This window comes from Telmatherina bonti, assembly GCF_933228915.1.
Source record: "Telmatherina bonti genome assembly, chromosome: 20".
Taxonomy (NCBI): domain Eukaryota; kingdom Metazoa; phylum Chordata; class Actinopteri; order Atheriniformes; family Telmatherinidae; genus Telmatherina; species Telmatherina bonti.
The window spans coordinates 19,939,020-19,959,823 of NC_136618.1; the positions used below are offsets into that span (position 1 = coordinate 19,939,020).

Below are 20,804 nucleotides of genomic sequence, written 5' to 3' on the forward strand. Positions count from 1 at the left end.
AAAGCAAAAAAAAACAAAGAAAAATATTAGCAAAATAAACATTTAAAAATATATATGTAATGAATGATGGCAGAACTCTCGGTGTCTCTTTATTGAAATAATAATTTTAATGAGAACGATAGATAAAACATGTAAAGTTACAACAACCAAAAAGTAATGAAAGGTTATCGTCTTCAAAAATAAAAAATAAACAGCTCTATCACAAACTCAAAAAAGTAACTAACAATAAAGTAAAGGTTAAAGACAAAAAAGTAAAGCAAAACAAAGGTAATAAAACAAACAACCTTGTCACATGATTTCGCAGCTGGGGGGTCAAAGTTCGTGTTGACATGCTCGGTAGTCGACCGGCGCTGCTAACTAATGGCTGAATTAGATGTTGGGAAACATTGTCAGGTCGATTCCTGCAATCTGAAAGGTCCGTTACAGTTTCATTTGAATGACAAAAAATAAAGATAATAAACTGTAATTTCAATATTTCCACTTTTAAAATAAAATCAGATTAATTTGCCTTGTTCGGAGTTAATGCTCGTTAGCTTTGTTAGCACGCTGCGTTAGCAAAGAAGCTAAATGCTAACGACACGGATCGATTTTACGTGACAACAATCACCTCGCTTTTCCTAGATTTTAATAAAAACAACATCATTTATCATTAGGGAATAGTGTATGGTCTTTGAATAAACTAGCGTATTAGTTTGGCATTTAATGTAGGTAATGGTGAACATTACAAACTTGAAGTTGCGGAGCTCAGTTGACGCGTCTGAATGTTACACGAGCCCTTAGTATGAATTTTTATAGATAGTGTATTTTGTTCGTCGCTGATTCCGATTATGACAATAACCGACTTGAATTGCTTTTCTACGTTTCTTATTTAGATTTCCTCCCATTTGTTTGTGATTCATGTAGTGGGGTTTACTGGTAAGTTAATGAACAAAGTACATGGATATACCATAGCATTTTGTTTTTCACCCTGGTGAACAAATGTTTTCACTTTTTCCTGCTATATTGAAATGAAAATTAGTTTAAATTAACGTTCATATTGGTGCCACATTTTTTCTGAAATTTTTTCATATAAAATTGCATTAAAGGAAAATCTTAAGAAAAGCTTCTTATAAGCAAATTAGATAGTAATATACAACATGTAGTCACCTAAAATTGCAACTTTTCTTCCTGATAATTACAGAAATATTTGTTTTGTCCATACTAATAGACATTTTCTTTTTCTGTCTCTGACAGTCTTGAGCACAGAAGCAGGGATGCTCACTCATGTTCAGAGGTAGGTCATAGTGTCATCTACTGCATGTTTGTCTTTGATAAGAGTAGGACAACTACTGATAAATTTCCCCAATCTCCAGTCAAAATACTGACTGTTTCTTTTTCTTTATCATTCATTAGATACTTTTACTTTTTGTTTCAGGAGCCGGTAAGAAGAGAATCCCGGACTGCAGGTGGCAGTACAAGTTATCCATGCTCATTTGAGGACTGCAAAGGAAAAGAACTTCTTCCTGTTATATGTCCACAGTGTGAAAAACACTTCTGTCTGGCGTACGTTGACCAGATTATTTTTTTTAAATTGTATACATTCATTTATTTACTGACGGTTTTATAATGTAGAGCAATTTGCCTTGATCTATGTACTATTGTGGGCTTAAACAGGGTGATTTAGAGAGAAAGGTTCGCAGTTTTAAAAAAAAAAAGCGCTTTTTCCTTGCAGTCATCGACATCAAGATGATCACAAGTGTGAGAAGTTGGAAGTCCAAAAGCCTCGAATGGCAGCCACCAAAGAGCTGGTGCAGAAGATTGTAGGTCAGTACAGTAAAGTCATTCCTCCAATGTCCACGTGGCTCAATGTTAACTTTTATTCTCACCTGACACAACTAATTCATATTTAGGTGTTTAAATCCTCGCTTTAAATTCTGCTTTTCTCTGACTACTTAGAGTCAAAGGAAGGATCCAAAAGCAAAGGGCGCAGAGGGGCTAAGAATGCGGCCACTGCAGCCAAGGTAGCACTGATGAAACTGAAGCTGCATGCTGCAGGGGACAAGGGACTGCCACAGGTGAAATTCAAGCTTGTGTGGTTTCCAATTTGATACTTCGCTATCATCACAGCATCTTATATTCACATTATCACATGTTACACATAATCATTTAATCACTCCGTTACCTATCAGTGTTTTTACCAACGTTTTTCTTTGTTTGACTTTCCAGACTGAAAGAACCTATTTTCAAGTTTATCTTCCAAAAGAATCCAAAGACTGCAGCCAGCCGATGTTCTTCTGTTCCAAGTGGAGTGTAGGCAAAGTGGTGGATTATGCAGCCTCACTGGCCAGCCTCAAAAATAACAATAATGTACTAACAGCAAAGGTAAAAGAATGAGTTAGTATGCACATATATATATATATATATATATATATATATATATATATATATATGTGTGTGTAAAAAAAAAAAAGCAACTATTTAGAGACTTTCAATCATCTCAGTCACATTTTAAACAAATAATAGTAGCCTTAAAAAGCTTTTTTTATTTTTTTTTTATTTTTTTTTTTTTTATTAAAATGAATTTTAGTGGACAACTTAATCAAATAATAGACACAGACTTTAACCTCCGAGTCAGCCAACAACAAAGCATATGGCCCAGATGAAATGTCTGCAGAGCACATTAAAATGGCAAGAGCAGCAGTTTTTCTTGTTATTTGTGTTCCAGGTTTTATGTACCGTGGTGTGTTACCAGACTCCATGTTGCCTGTTACTTTAGTGCCTATCATGAAGGACAAAGTGGGCAGGGTGGACAGCGTTGATGATTATCAGTCAATTGCTCTAGCCAGTGTGTTGTTACATATATATATATATATGTATATATATATGTATATATATATATATGTATATATATATATATATGTATATACATATATATATATATATATATATATGTATATACATATATATATATATATGTATATACATATATATATATATATATATATATGTATATACATATATATGTATATAAATGCACCTCAGATAACCAGAATGGTTTTAAGACTAATCACAGTACTGATTTATGTATCTATGTTCGTAAGGAGATGGTGGAAAAATATAGAACTCCCTCTACCCTATTTGGTTTTATTGATGCTTCAAAGGCATTTAATTGTATAAATCATTCCAAATTATTTTTAAAATTACATCAGAGTGGAATGCTGAAAATCTTGTCCTATTGGTACTCTAATCAGAACATGCTGGTTACATAGGGAAGTGCTTTCTCTGCACTATTTATGACAAGTAACGGTGTTTGGGGCTTTTATCACTGTGTCTTTTTATGTTTATATGGATAGTCTTTCAGACCAGTTAAGAATTAGCAAAAAAGACTGTATGGATGGAAGTTTACTTTTAATCATCTTATGTCTGCTGATGATTTGGCCATCATTTTACCCAGCAGTGCTGGGTTTCAGGACCTGCTCAACATATGTTCTCATTATGAGTTTAAAGTTTGATGTGAACTATAATGCTAAAAAGATTTCTGCTCTGATTTGCAGCGTAAACAGGGATAGAGATTTCACTTTTCCATCCTTTTTATCTATCCGGACAAGTTGCGTGCTGCTTGTTCTAAACTAAATATTTGGGTCATATCATCTGTGATGATATGACGGATGATTATGACATGAATAGACAGCGTAGTAAATGCAGGTTAAGTTGCTGACCAGAACATTTTCCTGGTGTTCAGAGAAGGTTAAAGTGAGTCTTTTTTGGGCCTTTTGTTCTCCTTTTTGTACTGCGCCTTTATGGCGTGACTTCAGAATGGCCACTATCCATATCCCTTAAGTTGCATGTGAAGATTGTTTGCATATTTTACTTGGGAAACCAAGATGGCAGAGTGCCTGTAAACTTTTCTGTAACATACAACTTATCACATTTCATACTCTTTTGAGACAATTAATATTGAAATTTATTTGTTGACTCGATAGATTTTGTAATGTAATGATGATAATATTCACCCAGCCTACACCCAGTACTGTGAGATATCAGTCTGCTATGTGGAAACACTAGTTTGACTGCCTTTTTAAAATATGTTTTGTTTGTCTCTACTTTTCTTTTTAATTGACCAGGAGTCTGAATATATAAAGAAATGTATATGTATAAATACTGTGAAGTCATGCTGTAAAGTGCAACTACGTTTCCTGTTCACAGCTGCACCTTAGATCTCTTCTCACAGGAAGCTTGGTTAACCAGTGTTGTTGTTCTTAGTAGTTTTGTGTTATTTGGAGTTAGAATTATAACCAAAGATTCAGTCACATATAGTATTATTATTTTATTTTACTGATGCTTTATTTGCTCTTGTACATAAAATGAAAATTGTGTTTCCCTTCCTATATTTATAGTGATTCCCATACTTTTGTTAAATTATTTTCAAAAGTCAGAAAAATTGATAGAATGGTGTGTGTATACATTAACAATCACTTTGCCTTTAATTTGCAGAAGCTACGGCTCTGTCATCCTCAGACAGGTGAGGCTCTAAGGATGGATGACACCCTGCTCTCGCTGTTGGCTCACCCAGAAAATCCCCTGCATAATGGGGGTAATGTGATCTTGGAGTACCTGGACAATGAGAGCACAGGTCTGGAGGGCGTTTCAGATTATATTACTCAGACTTGATCAATTTAAAACAGATGCTCTGCCTGTCTGTAGTTTTTATTTATGCCAATAAAATGTTTGTTTAAAAAAGTGGATGTGATTACTTATCTTTTATCAAGTAATACACACATTTAATCGTTATTACTTTATCAGAAATATGGTGGCCATGACACACAATTGTGTATTTCCCCATACTCTGCAAAAGATAAAACTACTAAAACTACTAATGCCAAAAAATTGGAAAACTTGCAATATGGCAACATACAGCGGGAAATAATAAAAATACATGCATGTTTTTATACTAAGGTGTAATGTTCTATTCTCCAGTCATTTAGCAGACGCTTTTATCCAAAGCTACTTACATATGAGTGAGAACAACACAAGCACGAAATCAAACAGTAGAGGACCTCATAGGAAGGTGCTAGTGGACTGTCCAGTTGGACGCAGGTTCTTACATGAAGTGCTACAGGCTTTGTTTTGTTTTGTTTGTTTTGTTTTTCTCCCGTCCTACCCCACAATATTACCTATGTGAAATACAAAGAATTATTACCATAATGTTTGTTGCAAAGAACTGGGCTAAGTTCTCCAACTTTTCTGACAAATATGGCTATACTAAGTGTTAAAGTGCACCTTGAAGAGCTGAGTCTTCAGCTTGCTCTGAAAAGTAGACAAGGACTCTGCAGAGCAGACAGAGTTTGGGAGATCATTCCACCATTCTGGCAACAGACAACAGAGGAGAAGAGTCTGGCTAATGATTTAATCCCACGTATTGGTTGTATCACGAGGCGTCTTTCATTGTTGGAACATAGCTGTTGAGAAGGAGTGTAGGTCTGGATTAAGGAGTGAAGGTAGACAGGAGCCGTTTGAGTTATTGTCTTGTAAGCCAGAAGCAAAGCTTTAAATTTGATGCGTGCTGAGACCGGAAACCAATGCTGCGGCATTCAGGATCATCTTCAGAGGTTTAACAGAGCATGCAGGCAGACCTGCCAGAAGGGAATTGCAGTAATCGATGCGTAAGATGACCAGAGCCTGAACCAAAAGCTGATTTCGTCAGGTACGGTTTGATTCTCTTGATGTTGTAAAGAGCAAATCAGCAAGTACGGGCAACTGAGGCAGCATTGACCTAAAGGTCAACTGGTTATCCAGCATGACGCTAAGATTCCAGGCAGCAGAAGTAGAAACAAGTGTGATAAAGTCAAGCTTCAAACTTAATTGCGGATGTAAGGAAGGATTGGCCGGACAGACAATGAGCTCTGTCAGACAATGAGCTCTGTCTTGACAGATTGAGCTGAAGGTGGCGAGCCTTCGTCCATGCCGAGATATCAGCAAGACAAGCTGATATTCTCATTAAGACCGTTGTGTCATCCGGAGGGAAGGAGAGGAAATGCTAAGTGTCATCAGCATAACAGTGGTAGGAGAAGCTGTGAGAACTTATGACTTCGCCAAGTGAGGAGGTGTATAGTGAGAAGAGAAGAGGGCCGAGCACCAACCCTTGAGGCACCCCTACTTTCAACTCATGTGAGCTGGACACTTCTCCTCGCCAGGATACTCTGAAGGATCTTCCTGAGAGGTACGACGAGAACCAGGAGAGGGCAGATCCAGAGATGCCAAGCTCAGAGAGTGTGGAGAGGAGAATCTGATGGTTCTGTGTCAAAAGCAGCAAACAGATCCAGCAGTATCAGGACTGAGGATTGACCAGTGGATCTGGCAAGGCCGAGGGAATCGGTAACAGACAGGAGAGCAGTTTCAGTGGAATGGCCTTGCCTAAATCCAGACTGATATGGATCAAAAAAGTTTTCATCATGGAGGAACTGCAAGACTGCACGATCTATCAGTTTTGATAAGAACGGCACCAGTGAGACTGGCCGGTAGTTTTCAACCTGGGCTGGGTCGAGTGTGGGTTTCTTCAGCAGTGGGGTAACCCAAGCTTGCTTGGAGACAGAGGGAAAGACACCAGATTCAAGAGAGGAGTTGATAATATGGGTCACTGCAGCTTTGATTGAGGGAGAAATGCTCTGCAGGATATTGGTAGGGACTGGATCAAGTGCACAGGTAGAGGGTTTAGAGTTTTAAAATGAATGAAATGAAAAATTAAATTAAAAATACTTTATTAATCCCCAAAGGGAAATTCAATATTGTAGTATATAATAATAATTGACTAGAGGAGGTCTTGTCTTTTTTCTACTGAAGAGTTTAATATGTTGAAGTTTTAGAACTTCATTATCATTGAGAGTGTGGGGCTATCCAATTCCCCTCACAACAGGAATCCCTTTATAACACTGACCCATCTCTGGGTAGTTGAAGTTTCTAGTGCACGAATTGAAGTAGGACTAGAACATGCTTTAACCAATCACAATAGGTACATCTTATACGACATGTCAAACCAACCAATCACAGCTTGGATGCGTCGGAAACTAGGCGGGTTCGTCAGCAGAGCGTATATAAATAAAGGGGGTGGGCCATCTTGTACAGTAGAATCTGTTGTTTTGAGGACAAATAGGACCGTTATTCCGAGTAATTGACGAATTGCAGATAACAGTAGCCTGTTGTTATATATTAAGATCGTTAGCATTTCGCAGCCTTTCTGATCAAGTCGCTTAAAAAAGAGCGACTTGATCCTGCACATTTAGATTGCTTTGTTAAATCAGGTTAAAAGGGATGCCGCCGCAGATAGACTCCGACCGACGCCAGCAGTCTTTGGATTTAATCTCATCGCATTTAATCGGGAAAAGCAGCTTCTGCATAAAATTAAAAGGCCTCAGAATAACCCATTCTCGACCGAGTGCTTTCCAAAGACATTTAAGCTCAAGTTCCTATTAATAGTTTTGCTGCGAATTGAAGACACAAGTGAATAATTAGCGAGAAGCTAATAGCTAGCGCTAGCTCGGCAACAACAACAGTGGATCGGTAATCTTCGATAACCAGTTCGTGAAAAGGTTAGATTATCTGAAGGTACAGCCGCCTGACTGGTTTGTGATCCCACATCTTTCTGTCTGCGGTGAAAACAGTTGTTGGTAAGTAAACTGAATCGATGTAGTAAACCAGGAAGACGGATACTTTTGGTTTTGTTGAGGTGGGGGAGGGGCATTGGTTTACATGAGAGGAAATACTGTTTTGGTCTTAAATGTGTCCTCGAGGGGCGCTGCAGTGACTGTTCAATAATTGCATTGCTGATTATTTATTTGCCTGTTTGGGGTTAGTTTTTGTGCTTGCTTAACAAAAAACAAAACAAAACGGCACAATAGACATGTTTACTTGTCAACTATCCCTTCCCTGCTCCTTGCCAATCACGTTTCACTTCTTTACTTCAAAGTATGGAGGTGAATCAACTGATAGGTCCTTAGAGTAAAAGTCTGTTTATTGTGATTCTGACTTTGGATATTAAATGGTGGAGGCCTTTTTGCAATCCTTACAGCCATGAAACTATTGGAAAACTCCAGCTTTGAAGCCCTCAGCTCCCGGCTGTGTGTTGAAACAGGAGAGTCTCGCATCCTTGGAAGGTAAGTAGCACATCACTGTGATGCTTTAGTTGCCATTTGACCACAACAGACGGTCATCTGAGCAGTATGAGACGAAGCAGTCGGTAAGAGAAGATTCTGCCTGGGATTATACTGTCCTGCAGGTTTTGTTCTCTTTTAGAGATTAATTGCACACACTCATCCTCATCTTACACTTTTAGGCATGTTTTCTTCATAAAGCGTATATAGCAATGTTTCAAGCTTAACTGTTGCACTCCTAACATTGTGTTTTATTTTTAAAAAAAAAACAAAAAAACATTGCATTTATTGCAAACTGTGTCAAACAGTTAATATTCCAGAAAACTCTTGGCATGTGATCATGGAACGAGGAATTTACTGTATAAGTGGTAGGAAGGGTTCAGCTATCTCTCTGCTCATAATCAGGGTAGTAGAGCAAAAGGCCACCTGCAGGTTATGCAATATCACAAGTTACCTATTCTGAAGGCAAATATAGATAACTGGAAGTGTTTGTTATTGCCTGGCTGCAAGCTGTCATGTATCTATGTGCTTCAGGTTATGCAAACCCTGCCGCTGAGCTTGAAGATACAGATACAGTGTCAGTGTTTATTACATAAAGTTGGTGGGCTGGGATGTTATGCTGTCCAGTCTGACTGCAGAGGGGGGATGTGTGGGTGGTGAAACTTAGCTATGCTGTTTGTAATGGTTGTGACCTAGAGTGACGCAGATCACGGTGTCCTCTCACAGCACTCTTTGGTTATTTTAGACTGTTGTTAGGAGTGATATTGGCATGTAACTACATGCAGGCATGTAACACTGCTGAGTGCTGCTGGTTTTTAGGCTGCTTAGTGGATTAGTGCAGCTGTATTTCAGAGTAAGCACACATTCCCACTTCCCAGTATTCTGCAAATGTGCAGATAATGATTAAAAGACTTAAAAGTTGAGCAATTCTCCACTAAGTAAATGCATCTAGTTTAACTAAAAAAAAAAACATTTTACATTTTTAAATAAAGTGTGTATTTTGTTAATCTTCAGGGATTGTGTGTCTTTGCAATGATCTGGTTACTGTGTTTGGTTGGCTGTGCAGTGTGAGAAATACCAGTGCTGCTATTTCCTCCATGTTGTCCTCTGAAGTTTCTATTATTGGCTTGTGAAAGTCAAGCGAGGTCTTGATAATCTAATATAAGTTGCACTACCTTGTGATCTTATTTAACCTTTGCCAGGGGGGGTGAGAGGGAACGCAAAATAAACAACTGCACACTAGTCTGCTGCTCGCAGATAGCTGCATCAGTGGCGTCTGACCCAGATACATGAACGCAGGAGACCTTCAGCAGTGACCCTGTAGGTCTTAGTTTCGGTTTACAGTGGAAAGATGACTTATATACTATGCATGTATCAAAGTCCAGTTTTATACACTAAGTCATCGAATCTTGTCAGAACCAGATTGTGTTTTGTTTTTTGTTTTGTTTTTTTGTTAAAGAAAAACAGATCAATAATTAGAGGAAAGGATGGAATTATGGACATAGACAAGATGGGGTTGCGGTGGTTTTAAATTAAGTCGATAATCACATTAAAATAACCCAAGTTGGCCTTAATCATTTACATAACCTAATGGCCACATAATGGTCTGTAATAGTAATTTAAAGTGATTTGGGCAGCGTTTTTACCCAGCTGGGTTCTGTGACTATTATATTTGGATGTTTTTAATTCAGTACATGAATATAATTTTTACTTCTTTGTGTTGTAGGATCGAGAGCTACTCCTGCAAGATGGCAGGAGACGATAAGCATATGTTCAAGCAGTTCTGCCAGGAGGGCGAGCCTCATGTCCTGGAGGCCCTTTCTCCCCCTCAGTCCACCAGCGCCACCAGCCCCTCACAGTGAGTTCTGGGGTCCAGTTTTATTTCGTAGAAACGGATGGTGGGCGTGTACAGTTGGTGTATGGTGAACTTTCTCTTTTTCCTTAATCTGCAGGCTGGGGAAGAGCGGTGAGGATGGGGAGAACCCTCTGAGTGACAAGGTCTGCAGGAAGACTCTCTTCTACCTCATCACCACACTGAACGAGTCCTTTAGGCCAGACTATGACTTCAGCGCGGCACGGGCTCATGAGTTCAGCCGAGAACCCAGCCTCAACTGGGTTGCTAATGCAGTAAACAGCAGCTTGTTCTCAGCTGTGGGCGAAGAGTTCAACTCTCTGGGACCTGAGCTGTGGGACGCCGTCGACCAGGAAATAAACCTGCAGAGCTGTGACATTTACAGGTAGATGCTCTGGTTGTTTATGCTGCAGGAAATCTCCCCTTCATATATCATGTGAATCCTTTTTAATCTTTTTTTTTTTTTCTTCCTTGTTCACAGCTACAACCCTGATCTGGACTCTGACCCTTTTGGCGAAGAGGGCAGCCTCTGGTCCTTTAACTATTTCTTTTATAACAAGAAACTGAAGAGGATTGTATTCCTTACATGCCGCTCCATCAGGTTAGCAGCAATTTTTCACTAACAAGACAGGACGAGTATCAATTGTCAGGATTTATAAATGTCCTCTGATATGTCAAATTAGCCTGGAGGTTATTTAATTACATGTGCTCACCAGAGATCTAATCTTTCATACGTGTAGCGTCCTGAGTGGCTATGGCCGCTGTTGTCTCGACAATGAGCTGGACATGGAGATGGATGACGAGGAGGAAATGGACGGCTTCACTGAGGACAGGTTTGACTGCTAATCATCCAGCAGATTTTTGTGTTTCACCTGCACAAAGAAACAATTTACTAACATTATCTATTTGTCTTTCAGGTGCCCCAGAGCTCTTTGTGTTTAAATCCTGGATTTGCTCCATACAAAGAATATCTAAATCTTTCCTCCTGCTATTATTTCCTCCATTTCCTATTTTTATTTTTTTTCAAATCTGATGGATTTTATTGCCTCATTCAGAGAATTTTTATGAATGTTTGATAGATTTTCTTTTTGTTGGTGAACAATGTGCTGTGAGGTAGTGGACGTTTTGTAAAGACGCCCCATGGCAACGTCATGCTCCTTCACTTAATGCTCCAAGATGTGATTTTTTTTTTTTTCTTTCTGCTTTTTCTTCCAACCGCATACAGCACACACAGGCTCCTACATGTTTCTAAAGACTTTTTTGGGACTCAAGTAAATGGATTTATAGCTAATGAAGAATAAAGGGAGTAAGTGTGCTTTCTTACTAACAGAATGACACAGCTGAGTCCTGAAAACACCAGCAACAACTGACAGACGAACAATTTGGAGCCCGCGGTCAGATAAGACTCACTGAAGAGCAGAGACCGCTTCTGTTCAATATATACTATCCTTGTTTTGCTTTTTCTGTGACAGTACTGTTACTATGAATTTTTTTTTTTTCAAATATTATTCAAAGAAATAATTTTTATTAAAACGTGTTTTATGGTAGCTTGTAAACAGAAGCTTCTCTGTACCTTTTGGACAGGATGGCGCTGTCAGGGAGGAGGAGTGGGGGGGATTCCTGACATCAGTTGCAGCTTAGACAAACATTCACTTATACTGTTTTCATTGTTTATTTTTTTTTCCTTCTTCACCTCGAGTTAGCTCCCCGTGCCTGAATGTCTTCCTAGTGTTTAGCCCATTACCTCCTTAAAAAGCTTAACAGAAAAATGAATGTATAGTACAGTTAGAGGATGAAAACAGTCTGTTTTAGAAATCAAAGTTCCTTTTTTGGTGGCTGGAGTTCTGTGTCATCAGCGCCTGTGCTTCGTTAGATTGTCCCACATTTTGCAGATGCTAATAAATTTGATGTTTGTACCAACAATATAGCATGAATCCTGTCTTTACAAATGGTAAAATTGAGTGAAATAAGCTAAACTGATGTAGAATCAAACTCAAATACTGATAAAGATGGAAGAAATTCAGTTCAAAAAACATTTAATGAAAACATACAGTACATGGTCCAGACTTTGTCACCACACAGTATTATGATCCATTTCTTTGCTCTGGGAGCGCAAGCATAAAAATTGTAAACCATAATGCTGTGGAGTCTGTCAGCTGCTGGTTAACCTCTAAAGAAAGGTGCCAGTGAACATGATTACAAGACCTAGAGGTGTTCCCAGACAGGTGGAGTCCAGGTTTAAATCTTAGTCACTGAAAATCTTGCATCTCCTCCATGGGGGTCACGCACTAGAAGCATACAAGGTTTCAAAGTGACGTGTGCATAGATCTGATGGTAAGTTCAAGGAATTTTAACACCAAGTTAAAAGGATATGGTAGAAACGACAGGCGAACTTGTCAGATTTAGAGACGCTGTCCTCTGTTAAGGCTGAGGATCTATTGTAACTGTCAGCCTAATGAGTCAAGGGTAGTTTTCTGCTACTAAACCACTGACCACAGTTTGAGTAACAACTTCCTACAAATGTGTGGCACCTGTTCAGCAGCAACTCACTGTGATCCCTTTGGGGATAAAAAAAAAAAAAAAAAGTACAAAACATTTCAAGAGTACGATGCCACAATGGCTGCAGGAAATCAACAAAATGCAGACGCAGCAGAGCCGTGTTTTGCCAAATACAACAACAGGTTTAGATGCTAACCTGCGCATAAAAATATAACTGATAAAAACAGCGTTAAACCATAATGCATCATTTAGAAAATGTTTAAAATACTGTTAAAACTGAGCATTGTATGTGATATGACATTGCAAGGTTAGTTTAATGTCTTCCAAAGTCACAAAAAGGAAAATTAAGCATGCCAACACTTTGGATTGACACCTGTTTGGATGAATAACATACAGATTCAGGCTGAATTTTTTTTCTTTCTTTTAAACCACATTTTGCCATGGCACCAGTATATTCTGAGATGGGTGGAATACAAATATAGCTTATTAAACTGAAATTATTTGTAACATACATCAGCAGCTGTGCTGAGAACTAAACCAGAAAAACAAAATAAACACTGTGCACTGGAACAACTTAGTACTACTGCGTCCAGGAAAGCTGCTTTAACAATACTGCTTATGATCCCTTGTTTGTCCTGAACATGGACAAACTCACACAGTGGTTTCGCCATATATGGGTCTCCACATACTCCGCTATGATATGGAGTGATGTAACATGATATGAATGTAGTGTAAATAGTGATGGTCCTCTGAAATAATACTCCTCTGCAGTAAAAGCTACTGCTCGTTTCATAACTAGGCACCTCCTTGTTTCATCTGGAGAAACAAGTTCCACTGGAACAATTGTTTAGTGGAGGTCAATGTCAATGCTGCCATCCTGTTGTTGCAGTTTTTAATTTAAAAAGAAATAAAAAGAAATCAAACAAAAGCCTGTACAGATAAGATGTTCCACCTTCACGGTGGTGCAGGTAATCAGGCCACAGATGGCTGAGGAGTTGGCTATCTGAGTCCAGCTCTGGATGTCATCCACTCAAGGCCTTGGCATAACCTGGAAAGAAACAAAACATAACGATCATTGTTGGAAACAAATGCATCTGTAGGACATTTTGCCAAATATTATATACCGTTTACAAGAATGCAAAATACAACATATAAAGAATAATGGAAAATATGAGACGAAATGAGGCCTAGAAACAAACTGAACAAGTCAAGTTTGTACATGTTCAGATTGAATTTATAAGTTATCAGACCAGTACGAACAGAAACGAGAAATTTTTTTATGATGAAAAAAAAATCTCAAAAGCCTTCTTCATCTAGTTCAATTTGATGCATAAAAGGCCATAGTCGTTTACTGATAGGCAACATCATCACTTTGGGAAAGTAAATTAACCACTGCAAAACAGCGACACCTGGTGGTTTGTAAGACTTACAGCAACTCCTTATGTCAGGTTTCAGCAACATAAATGTTACATCTGCTGCAGAAGCAAATAGCTCTGAATTGTTGCAACATTAATTAAATGGTTAGTAAATCTGATATGCTTATTGAAATACCATATATTTCCAACATCATACAGGGCTGCTGAATAACTTTTTGAAGTGGAGAAAAACTTTTTTTTTTTAAACTTCTTTACTCTTCATACTTCATTTTGAAACATTTCAAGAACTGCTGTTTGATCATTTGCCATACGTGTAGATTTGAACAATAATGAGGTTTAGGAAAATGTTGATCTTTATTGAATAGGACAATAGTTAAGCAGAAAAAGAAAATAGTTTTTAAATAACCTGAACTGAATGAAACTAAACATTTCAAATGTTAAAATGGCTCATGAAGCTGTGGCACATTAATGCGAAACATTCACATTTAATCTCTTCCATGAGAATGATCCACTTGGACTCAAATTTTATTTAAAAAAAAAAAAAAAAAAAAAAAGAGAGGCAGCTCCTCTTTGGCTTTGTTATATGCTACGTTTATGCCTGCAGAAAAATTGTTTTTCTTTTAAAAATACAGCTTCTCTTAGTAGTAGTAGTAGTAGTAGTAGTAGTAGTAGTAGTAGTAGTAGTAGTAGTAGTAGCAGTTTCGTCAACCATGATTTAACATTTTTTCCCAACAGACCTTCAGCAGTTCAGCCTCCAGGTACAGCTCAAACACATGGAGAGTTTGAGGAAAAGACTGCACTCATTTTCTGTTTGGTCTTGTTTTATTTTTCTCCTCCTGGTGTTTTTGGACAGTTATAGACTATGTTTTAGCCGTATGGTACTGTTACCAACCAGTGTCAAAACATGGATGTGAGCTCCAAACTCAACACTGCTCACTAGTGGATAAACTAACTCAACCATGGCAACATTAAGGATGCATGGAAGCGTGACGTTGGCAACATAGGTGTCCCCATTAACATATGCAGAGGAACATAAATAAGCCTTGATGCTTTGTCAAAAACAGACACAGCCTTTTCATTTTGTCTACAGCCTGCAGGGAAGGTGTATTCATATCACGCCTTTGGTTTCAAACCCTAGTTCATCAGCTCAGATAATCTGGTTGTTTGGGAAAGTGTGAATGCACATCTTAAAGCCCAAAATGTGAACTCATTCAAGTGAAACAAATGCAGGAAGCAAACTACAACATAAAGGGCATTAACAGGTAATAAAACATGTAATACCTGAAACACTGAGCACTGAAACAAGCTTTGATGCCTCAGTGTATCAGAAAACTGTGCACACAGGCACAAAAAAAGGAGGTCACAATGAAAACATCAGTATTTCTTTCTTTTTTACTATCCCACAGTGCTTTCTAATATGGGAAACTAAAGGAGAGCAGTCAGAAACATCTGTTTAGACATTTAAGACGAGCAGTTTAACAAGGGTGAAACTGTGATGGAATTTCACAAACATCCTTAAATAAATTAAGAAATCTCTTAACACTGTGTTCAGTTGGGTCATTATTAGCACACCTTACCCTTCTCCTGTAAGTGCACAGCATGACTGTATGTGCCAGGGGTGGTCTTTGATGGAGCTCAGGGTGAGGTATTTGGAGATCTCTGCTGCAGACATGCAGTCCTTCATATCTTGCTTATTGGCAAATATCAACACAGCTGCTTTCCGCAGGTCCTGAGGGAGAATACAGAGAACAATGAAAGCATAACGCTGCTCTCCCATGCTCCCTGAACCACAAACTGTAAACAATGTGGCTGAACAGAAAGGTGCAACTGTGATGGAACTTCATTACAAGTCTCAGTTCTGTGTGGTCTTTTTCCTAACTGGTAAGCGTCACTATGAAAGTTTTACCTCATGAGCCAGCATCCTGTAGAGCTCCTCTTTAGAGATAGCCAGTCTCTCTCTGTCGGTGCTGTCCACCACCAGAATGATGAACTGCCGAGCAGGAGGCAAAAATTGAATTGACTGACCTCTTTTCAAAAGACATTTACAGAGCTGCAATGCAACACAATGGGTGGGCATTTCCGGCCCGAGGGCCTCACAATGAGCTGTGGTGACTGCTATGTTAATGGCCCTTTCTGAATGAGAAAAAGTCACAGTGTATGACAAAAGACCAACAGGAATGTTCAGCATGACAGACATTTAGACCAAATCAACGACTCAACAGGAGACATAAGAGGGTTAAATGTGTCAGTAAACACAACTGTGACCCAGATTATAAGTACGTTCTTACATGACCACCGGTCTTATGTGACTTTGGAATGATGGATGAATGCAAGTGACCCTATGGCTCCTGGCAACATCTACTGAAATGAATAAGCCTTTGACCCCCCCACCCAACACAAAAAGAATCTGTGACTGAATGTTTCTGTGATCTTTCCCTCTTTTCGTCAATCTATATACTGGATCTCCTTCAGTTTTGGCCAGTTTACAACTGGGGACAACATAAGGCATCAAGTTGTTCAAGTTGTTCAAATGAGCGTTTTGAATAATGTTAAGATGTTTCAGCACTTTTAACCACTGACTGCTGCATTTCTTGCATTCAGGGAATACTAGTATAAACTGTAACCTACCATATTTTATTGTCGAAAAAGCAAAAGCAAAAAGTTAATCACTACTTAAATATTGTGAGAGATGAACCAGTTTGAGTCAAATTAAATGTAAACATGCAGGACATATCTGACTGCAACATCTTGGTCAGACTGTCTGTGAAAACTTTGATTTAAAAAACATCTGTTGGACTGAAATGTTTACTTGTCTTCCAAAAGTTTAGTTTTAATTAGGCCATGACCATTATTCTTTTCTAAGATCATGTAAATGAATAGAGTGTAGTGAAACCAACAGTTACAAGACCAGTTTCTTGTATGATACGCCTGATTATTTAGCAAACATCTCATTTAACACTACGGCTGCATCTTTTTTCAAAATAGTCATTTTTATTTTTGTGTATTAAGCTTCTAAAACTGTCTTATAGGGTTTGTGTTGTGAAGACAAATGTTCTTTGTAACAGGAAATACTCATTGTCACTGTCATCATAAATAGATACTAAACACATTTCTTTAGTGTAAATATTCTTAAATGTTATTTATTTACTTAATCAAAATGCTATTAATAAGTAAAATAAATAATATGCAGAAAACATCATCATTATTTGTATTGCAAACAGCGTAACACCTGGATATGTTCAAATTCCTGTAAAGTTAAAAAACAGCTTCTGACATTAACGACATATAATACATACATACAGACATTTTGCATCACTTTATGGTAAATATTATGCTCAAAATCCCAAACAAAATCTGATACTTGTCTCCTGGTCCCTAATAAATACCAGGAAGCAGAGGATTGCACCATAATAACTGATAAACACCCTCTCCCCCAAAAAAGAAAAATTTGGGAGTTATTTTTGTTACATTTCACTAAAATGACCAAATAAAGATGTTGTACTTCAAAATTTTGACTTTTTGCACCATTTTTTGTGGGTTGGACCTTAAAGGGTTATGAAAACACAAAATAATTGATTTATTAATAATAATAATAATAATACATCTACATCGGGAAGTTGATTTGAATGAGAGTTCAAAACCCAAAAATACTAAATACAAACAGACAAAACTGAAAAGCATCAACTGAGAAGTCTGAGAAGCTGATGCCTGAATGTTTAACAGTGTCACCTGATATATGAGCTACTCAAGCTAGTTAGAGCTGGCGATTCATTTTACGCTAACTGTTATAAGAAAGGAAAATGTTTTTTGTTTTTTTTTCCCAAAAAGCCTCAAAATAAAAGATAACCAGTTAGTTTTGAGTGCATAATAAATTAGAATAATAAAAAATAAGTTGCTAAAAAGGTAAAATAACACATCAACTACAACAACTGGAGCTGAATCTCAGGTTTTCTATCTGTGGTATGAAAGACTGACAAGATGCAAGTTCAACCTTTGTCAAATATCCCATATCATGTGCAGGGTTTGGGTTACATTTGTGTGACTCTGCGGCAACTATTGTTTAAGTTTCACACACATCTGCCTCTCCTGTTTTTTCTTTTTATCCCTGGTGTCTCCAAATGCCGTTGCAGTTGACCCTAGCTTCGCTTCTCAGACAGACTCCTTTGTGAAAAGGCTGACCTCTGACTTGGGCAGCCCCTGCTGCCGTCTGTGCTCTGAACAAACACAGCAGCTGCCACATTCAGGAGGAAAACCACTAATGGAGACTCATCTACTGGGGGGGAAAGAAGAAGAAAAAGCTGAAATATCCTCACCTCTGTGTTTGAGTAGTATGTGTTCCAGGAGGATCTGAGAGACTCCTGACCCCCGATGTCCCACATCAAGAAGTGGGTATTCTTCACCACAATTTCTTCTACATTGCTTCCAATGGTGGGTGAAGTATGGACCACCTCATTCATCAGACTGAATTAGAAAAAAATACAGTAACACATAGATATAAATTCAATTAAAAAAGAGAGAGAGATATGCCTGAGAAAGTTCAAACCACAGATAAGATAAAAACAGTACTTACAACTGGTAAAGGATAGTTGTTTTCCCTGCATTGTCTAGTCCCACAATGATTACTTTGTGCTCTGGAAAACAAGCAGTCTGTTAACTGTGAATTTTTTATGATCTACAGAAAACACTAACTGTGCTGTCCCCATGAAGAATAAATGAAAAAAGAAGAAGAAGAAAAAAAAATATAACAACGTGGCAATGAGTATGATCCAAAGAAAACCAAAATTGCTTTCAGTCTGTACAAAAGATTTATATCAGTGAAGCAGCACATAAAAAAAATATGCAGGCTTAACTTCCTGAGCTCATTTGTGTCCTTTCATGAAAAATAAAACAGTCAGGGCTCTGAACTGGATGTGAAACTGTCAGTGTCAGACTAAATGCAGACCCACGAGTCAAAGAGAAGCGAAAACATCCCAGACTAGTGTTTATGCTTTTCTGAGGTCTGAGAGGAAGGAACATGGTCAGAGGGCAGATTGTCAGGGTAAAGTCTGCTGGCTTTTAAAGGATGTTACATATGTATTACTTCCTTAGCAGAGCTAACCTGTGATGATCACTAGTAGCACAAGAAGGTTAGACATGTCCAAAAAAAGTCCCCCCCCCCCCCCCCCCCCCCCTTTTTCTAGTTTTAAAGCCAATACACAGACAATATAAAGGCAAATTTTGACAGGCCACGAGCTTTTTCCCATTTGGAACTTCTGTAATGCACCAACAGGATTTCCCCCTCTTCTTGACCTACACTTCTTGTTTACTTAGCTACATTTCTGCTATTCTAATTACAATGTTTATTATAAACATTTGGCTGCTGCTCATACCATTCAGTAATCTCCTTAAGTGAGTGAAACTTGACACTGGGATGAGTTTAATCCATAATAAGGGTATATAAGTAGGTGCCACTCTCTAAGTCTGGCAGCAAAATTACTTTACAGAATAGTCTTGATTTATTGATTGAAAAGGTTTATTTGAACATAATGAAATCTAAAAACAAAAACAAGAAAAAAACCAACATAGAAATAAAAGATGACAAAACGTTCAAAAGGAAAGGGTATAAACATAAGCTTATATGTAATCCCACCCCAGTGATGAGCAATACAATATCAATAACAATAACAATATCTAGGGAATTTTTCATTAAGATCCCTTAGATATTCAGTTTTTTATGTATATCCATACATTTTTGGTAGTTGAGTAAGATTGTGTGTTGTGAATGTGGCTCATGTGTTTTAAACAATCCCCAATCATGTTTATCTGTCTTGTGAAGCAATCCGGGGCGCTGAAAAGTAGATCAGGGAGAACATATCTACAGTAAACAACTTTCCAGAAAGTCCAGAAGTTATGCAATGCGATGTGTCCTGGATAGTGAGCTAAAGCTTATTGACAACTGGATGAATAGTTCTCCAGGCTCACGGTGACTTAATGTAATTATGTTGGTTGACAAACTGATTAACAGATTAACCACCACAGTGGTGGGTGCGATGGACAAAACAGAGTTTTTAAACGGTGGTTTCACCGTGCAAGTTGAACAAAGGCACTACAAAAGACAGAGCAGCGCTGAAGTGAAAGAGATGTGTAGTAGGATAACTCGCCACCATCTGTTGTTGTGACTCGCTGCTCACTTTATGCTAACGAGCTAACAGTTCTTGTTATCCCGGTTCAGCAGCTAGCGAGCAGTCAGTGAACTATAATAAAATTCTTCAACACCCACCTTGGTTACAGAAGAAGTTCCACAGTTTGGCGAAAATTAGGCCCATTTTTTTGTGTGGATCAATACCAATGTGCCTCCCGTTAGTAGAGCGGCCAGCAGCACCGAGCTTCTCCGCTCTCTCGTCCACACCGCGCGGTCCCTGACTGGATGCGTCTGGTTAACATTAGCAAGACGATGTTTTGTCTGAAAAACACGTTCCTGAGCTTTTAAACACCAACTCCATGAGACAACTTATTGTCTACAACGAAGCCTGAGTGGGGATAGATCTGGTAACCTAGGAAGTCAATATGAAGTGCCCTTAAAACTTCAACCATACAGTGAGTGCGGTGTGCGGGTCTGCGCTCCTGCTGCTTGAGACGGCTTCTTGTGGCCGTTAGCTGCTGGCGACGGCAACCCGAACTAAACTATAATCTTCCGCGTTTACGTCATGACGTCACACGCGTTTGCTTCACTGCGTTTTTGAAACGTTGGGTGAATATATTTTTGTGTTTGGATTTTTTTAAATTTACCTTTATATTTTATAATAATTAAAATAAAATCTTTAGCTAAATATTTTAGCCTCTAATTTAACCCTATAATGCACAATTAAAGACACAGACTGTTTAATAATAATATTTCCGTGGAAAGCATTATTATTATTATTATTATTATTATTATTATTATTATTATTATTATTATTATTATTAATAATA

At 38.1% G+C, this 20,804-nt stretch overlaps 3 protein-coding genes across 3 annotated transcripts; 2 read left to right on the forward strand and 1 right to left on the reverse strand.

Moving 5' to 3' along the window:
- The first annotated feature begins 323 nt into the window (after positions 1 to 323).
- zfand1 (zinc finger, AN1-type domain 1) lies at positions 324 to 4,694 on the forward strand. The gene is made up of 8 exons (XM_079259337.1): positions 324 to 415; positions 873 to 915; positions 1,234 to 1,273; positions 1,415 to 1,542; positions 1,712 to 1,803; positions 1,936 to 2,054; positions 2,206 to 2,361; positions 4,474 to 4,694. The coding sequence occupies exons 1-8, from the start codon at positions 361 to 363 to the stop codon at positions 4,648 to 4,650; spliced, it is 810 nt and encodes a 269-aa protein (XP_079115463.1). The 5' UTR covers positions 324 to 360; the 3' UTR covers positions 4,651 to 4,694.
- Positions 4,695 to 7,115: 2,421 nt separating this feature from the next.
- maf1b (MAF1 homolog, negative regulator of RNA polymerase III b) lies at positions 7,116 to 11,901 on the forward strand. Its single transcript, XM_079260273.1, has 7 exons — positions 7,116 to 7,643; positions 8,045 to 8,129; positions 9,853 to 9,984; positions 10,079 to 10,363; positions 10,460 to 10,579; positions 10,719 to 10,811; positions 10,896 to 11,901. Exons 2-7 carry the CDS (start codon positions 8,047 to 8,049, stop codon positions 10,918 to 10,920), a joined length of 738 nt encoding a protein of 245 aa, XP_079116399.1. The 5' UTR covers positions 7,116 to 7,643; positions 8,045 to 8,046; the 3' UTR covers positions 10,921 to 11,901.
- An 889-nt stretch (positions 11,902 to 12,790) lies between these two features.
- On the reverse strand, positions 12,791 to 20,299 carry LOC306771126 (ADP-ribosylation factor-like protein 5B). Its single transcript, XM_079260197.1, has 6 exons — positions 20,113 to 20,299; positions 18,424 to 18,484; positions 18,167 to 18,314; positions 15,760 to 15,843; positions 15,431 to 15,582; positions 12,791 to 13,525 (listed from the first exon to the last, which is right to left on the reverse strand). Exons 1-6 carry the CDS (start codon positions 20,156 to 20,158, stop codon positions 13,477 to 13,479), a joined length of 540 nt encoding a protein of 179 aa, XP_079116323.1. The 5' UTR covers positions 20,159 to 20,299; the 3' UTR covers positions 12,791 to 13,476.
- Positions 20,300 to 20,804: the final 505 nt, after the last annotated feature.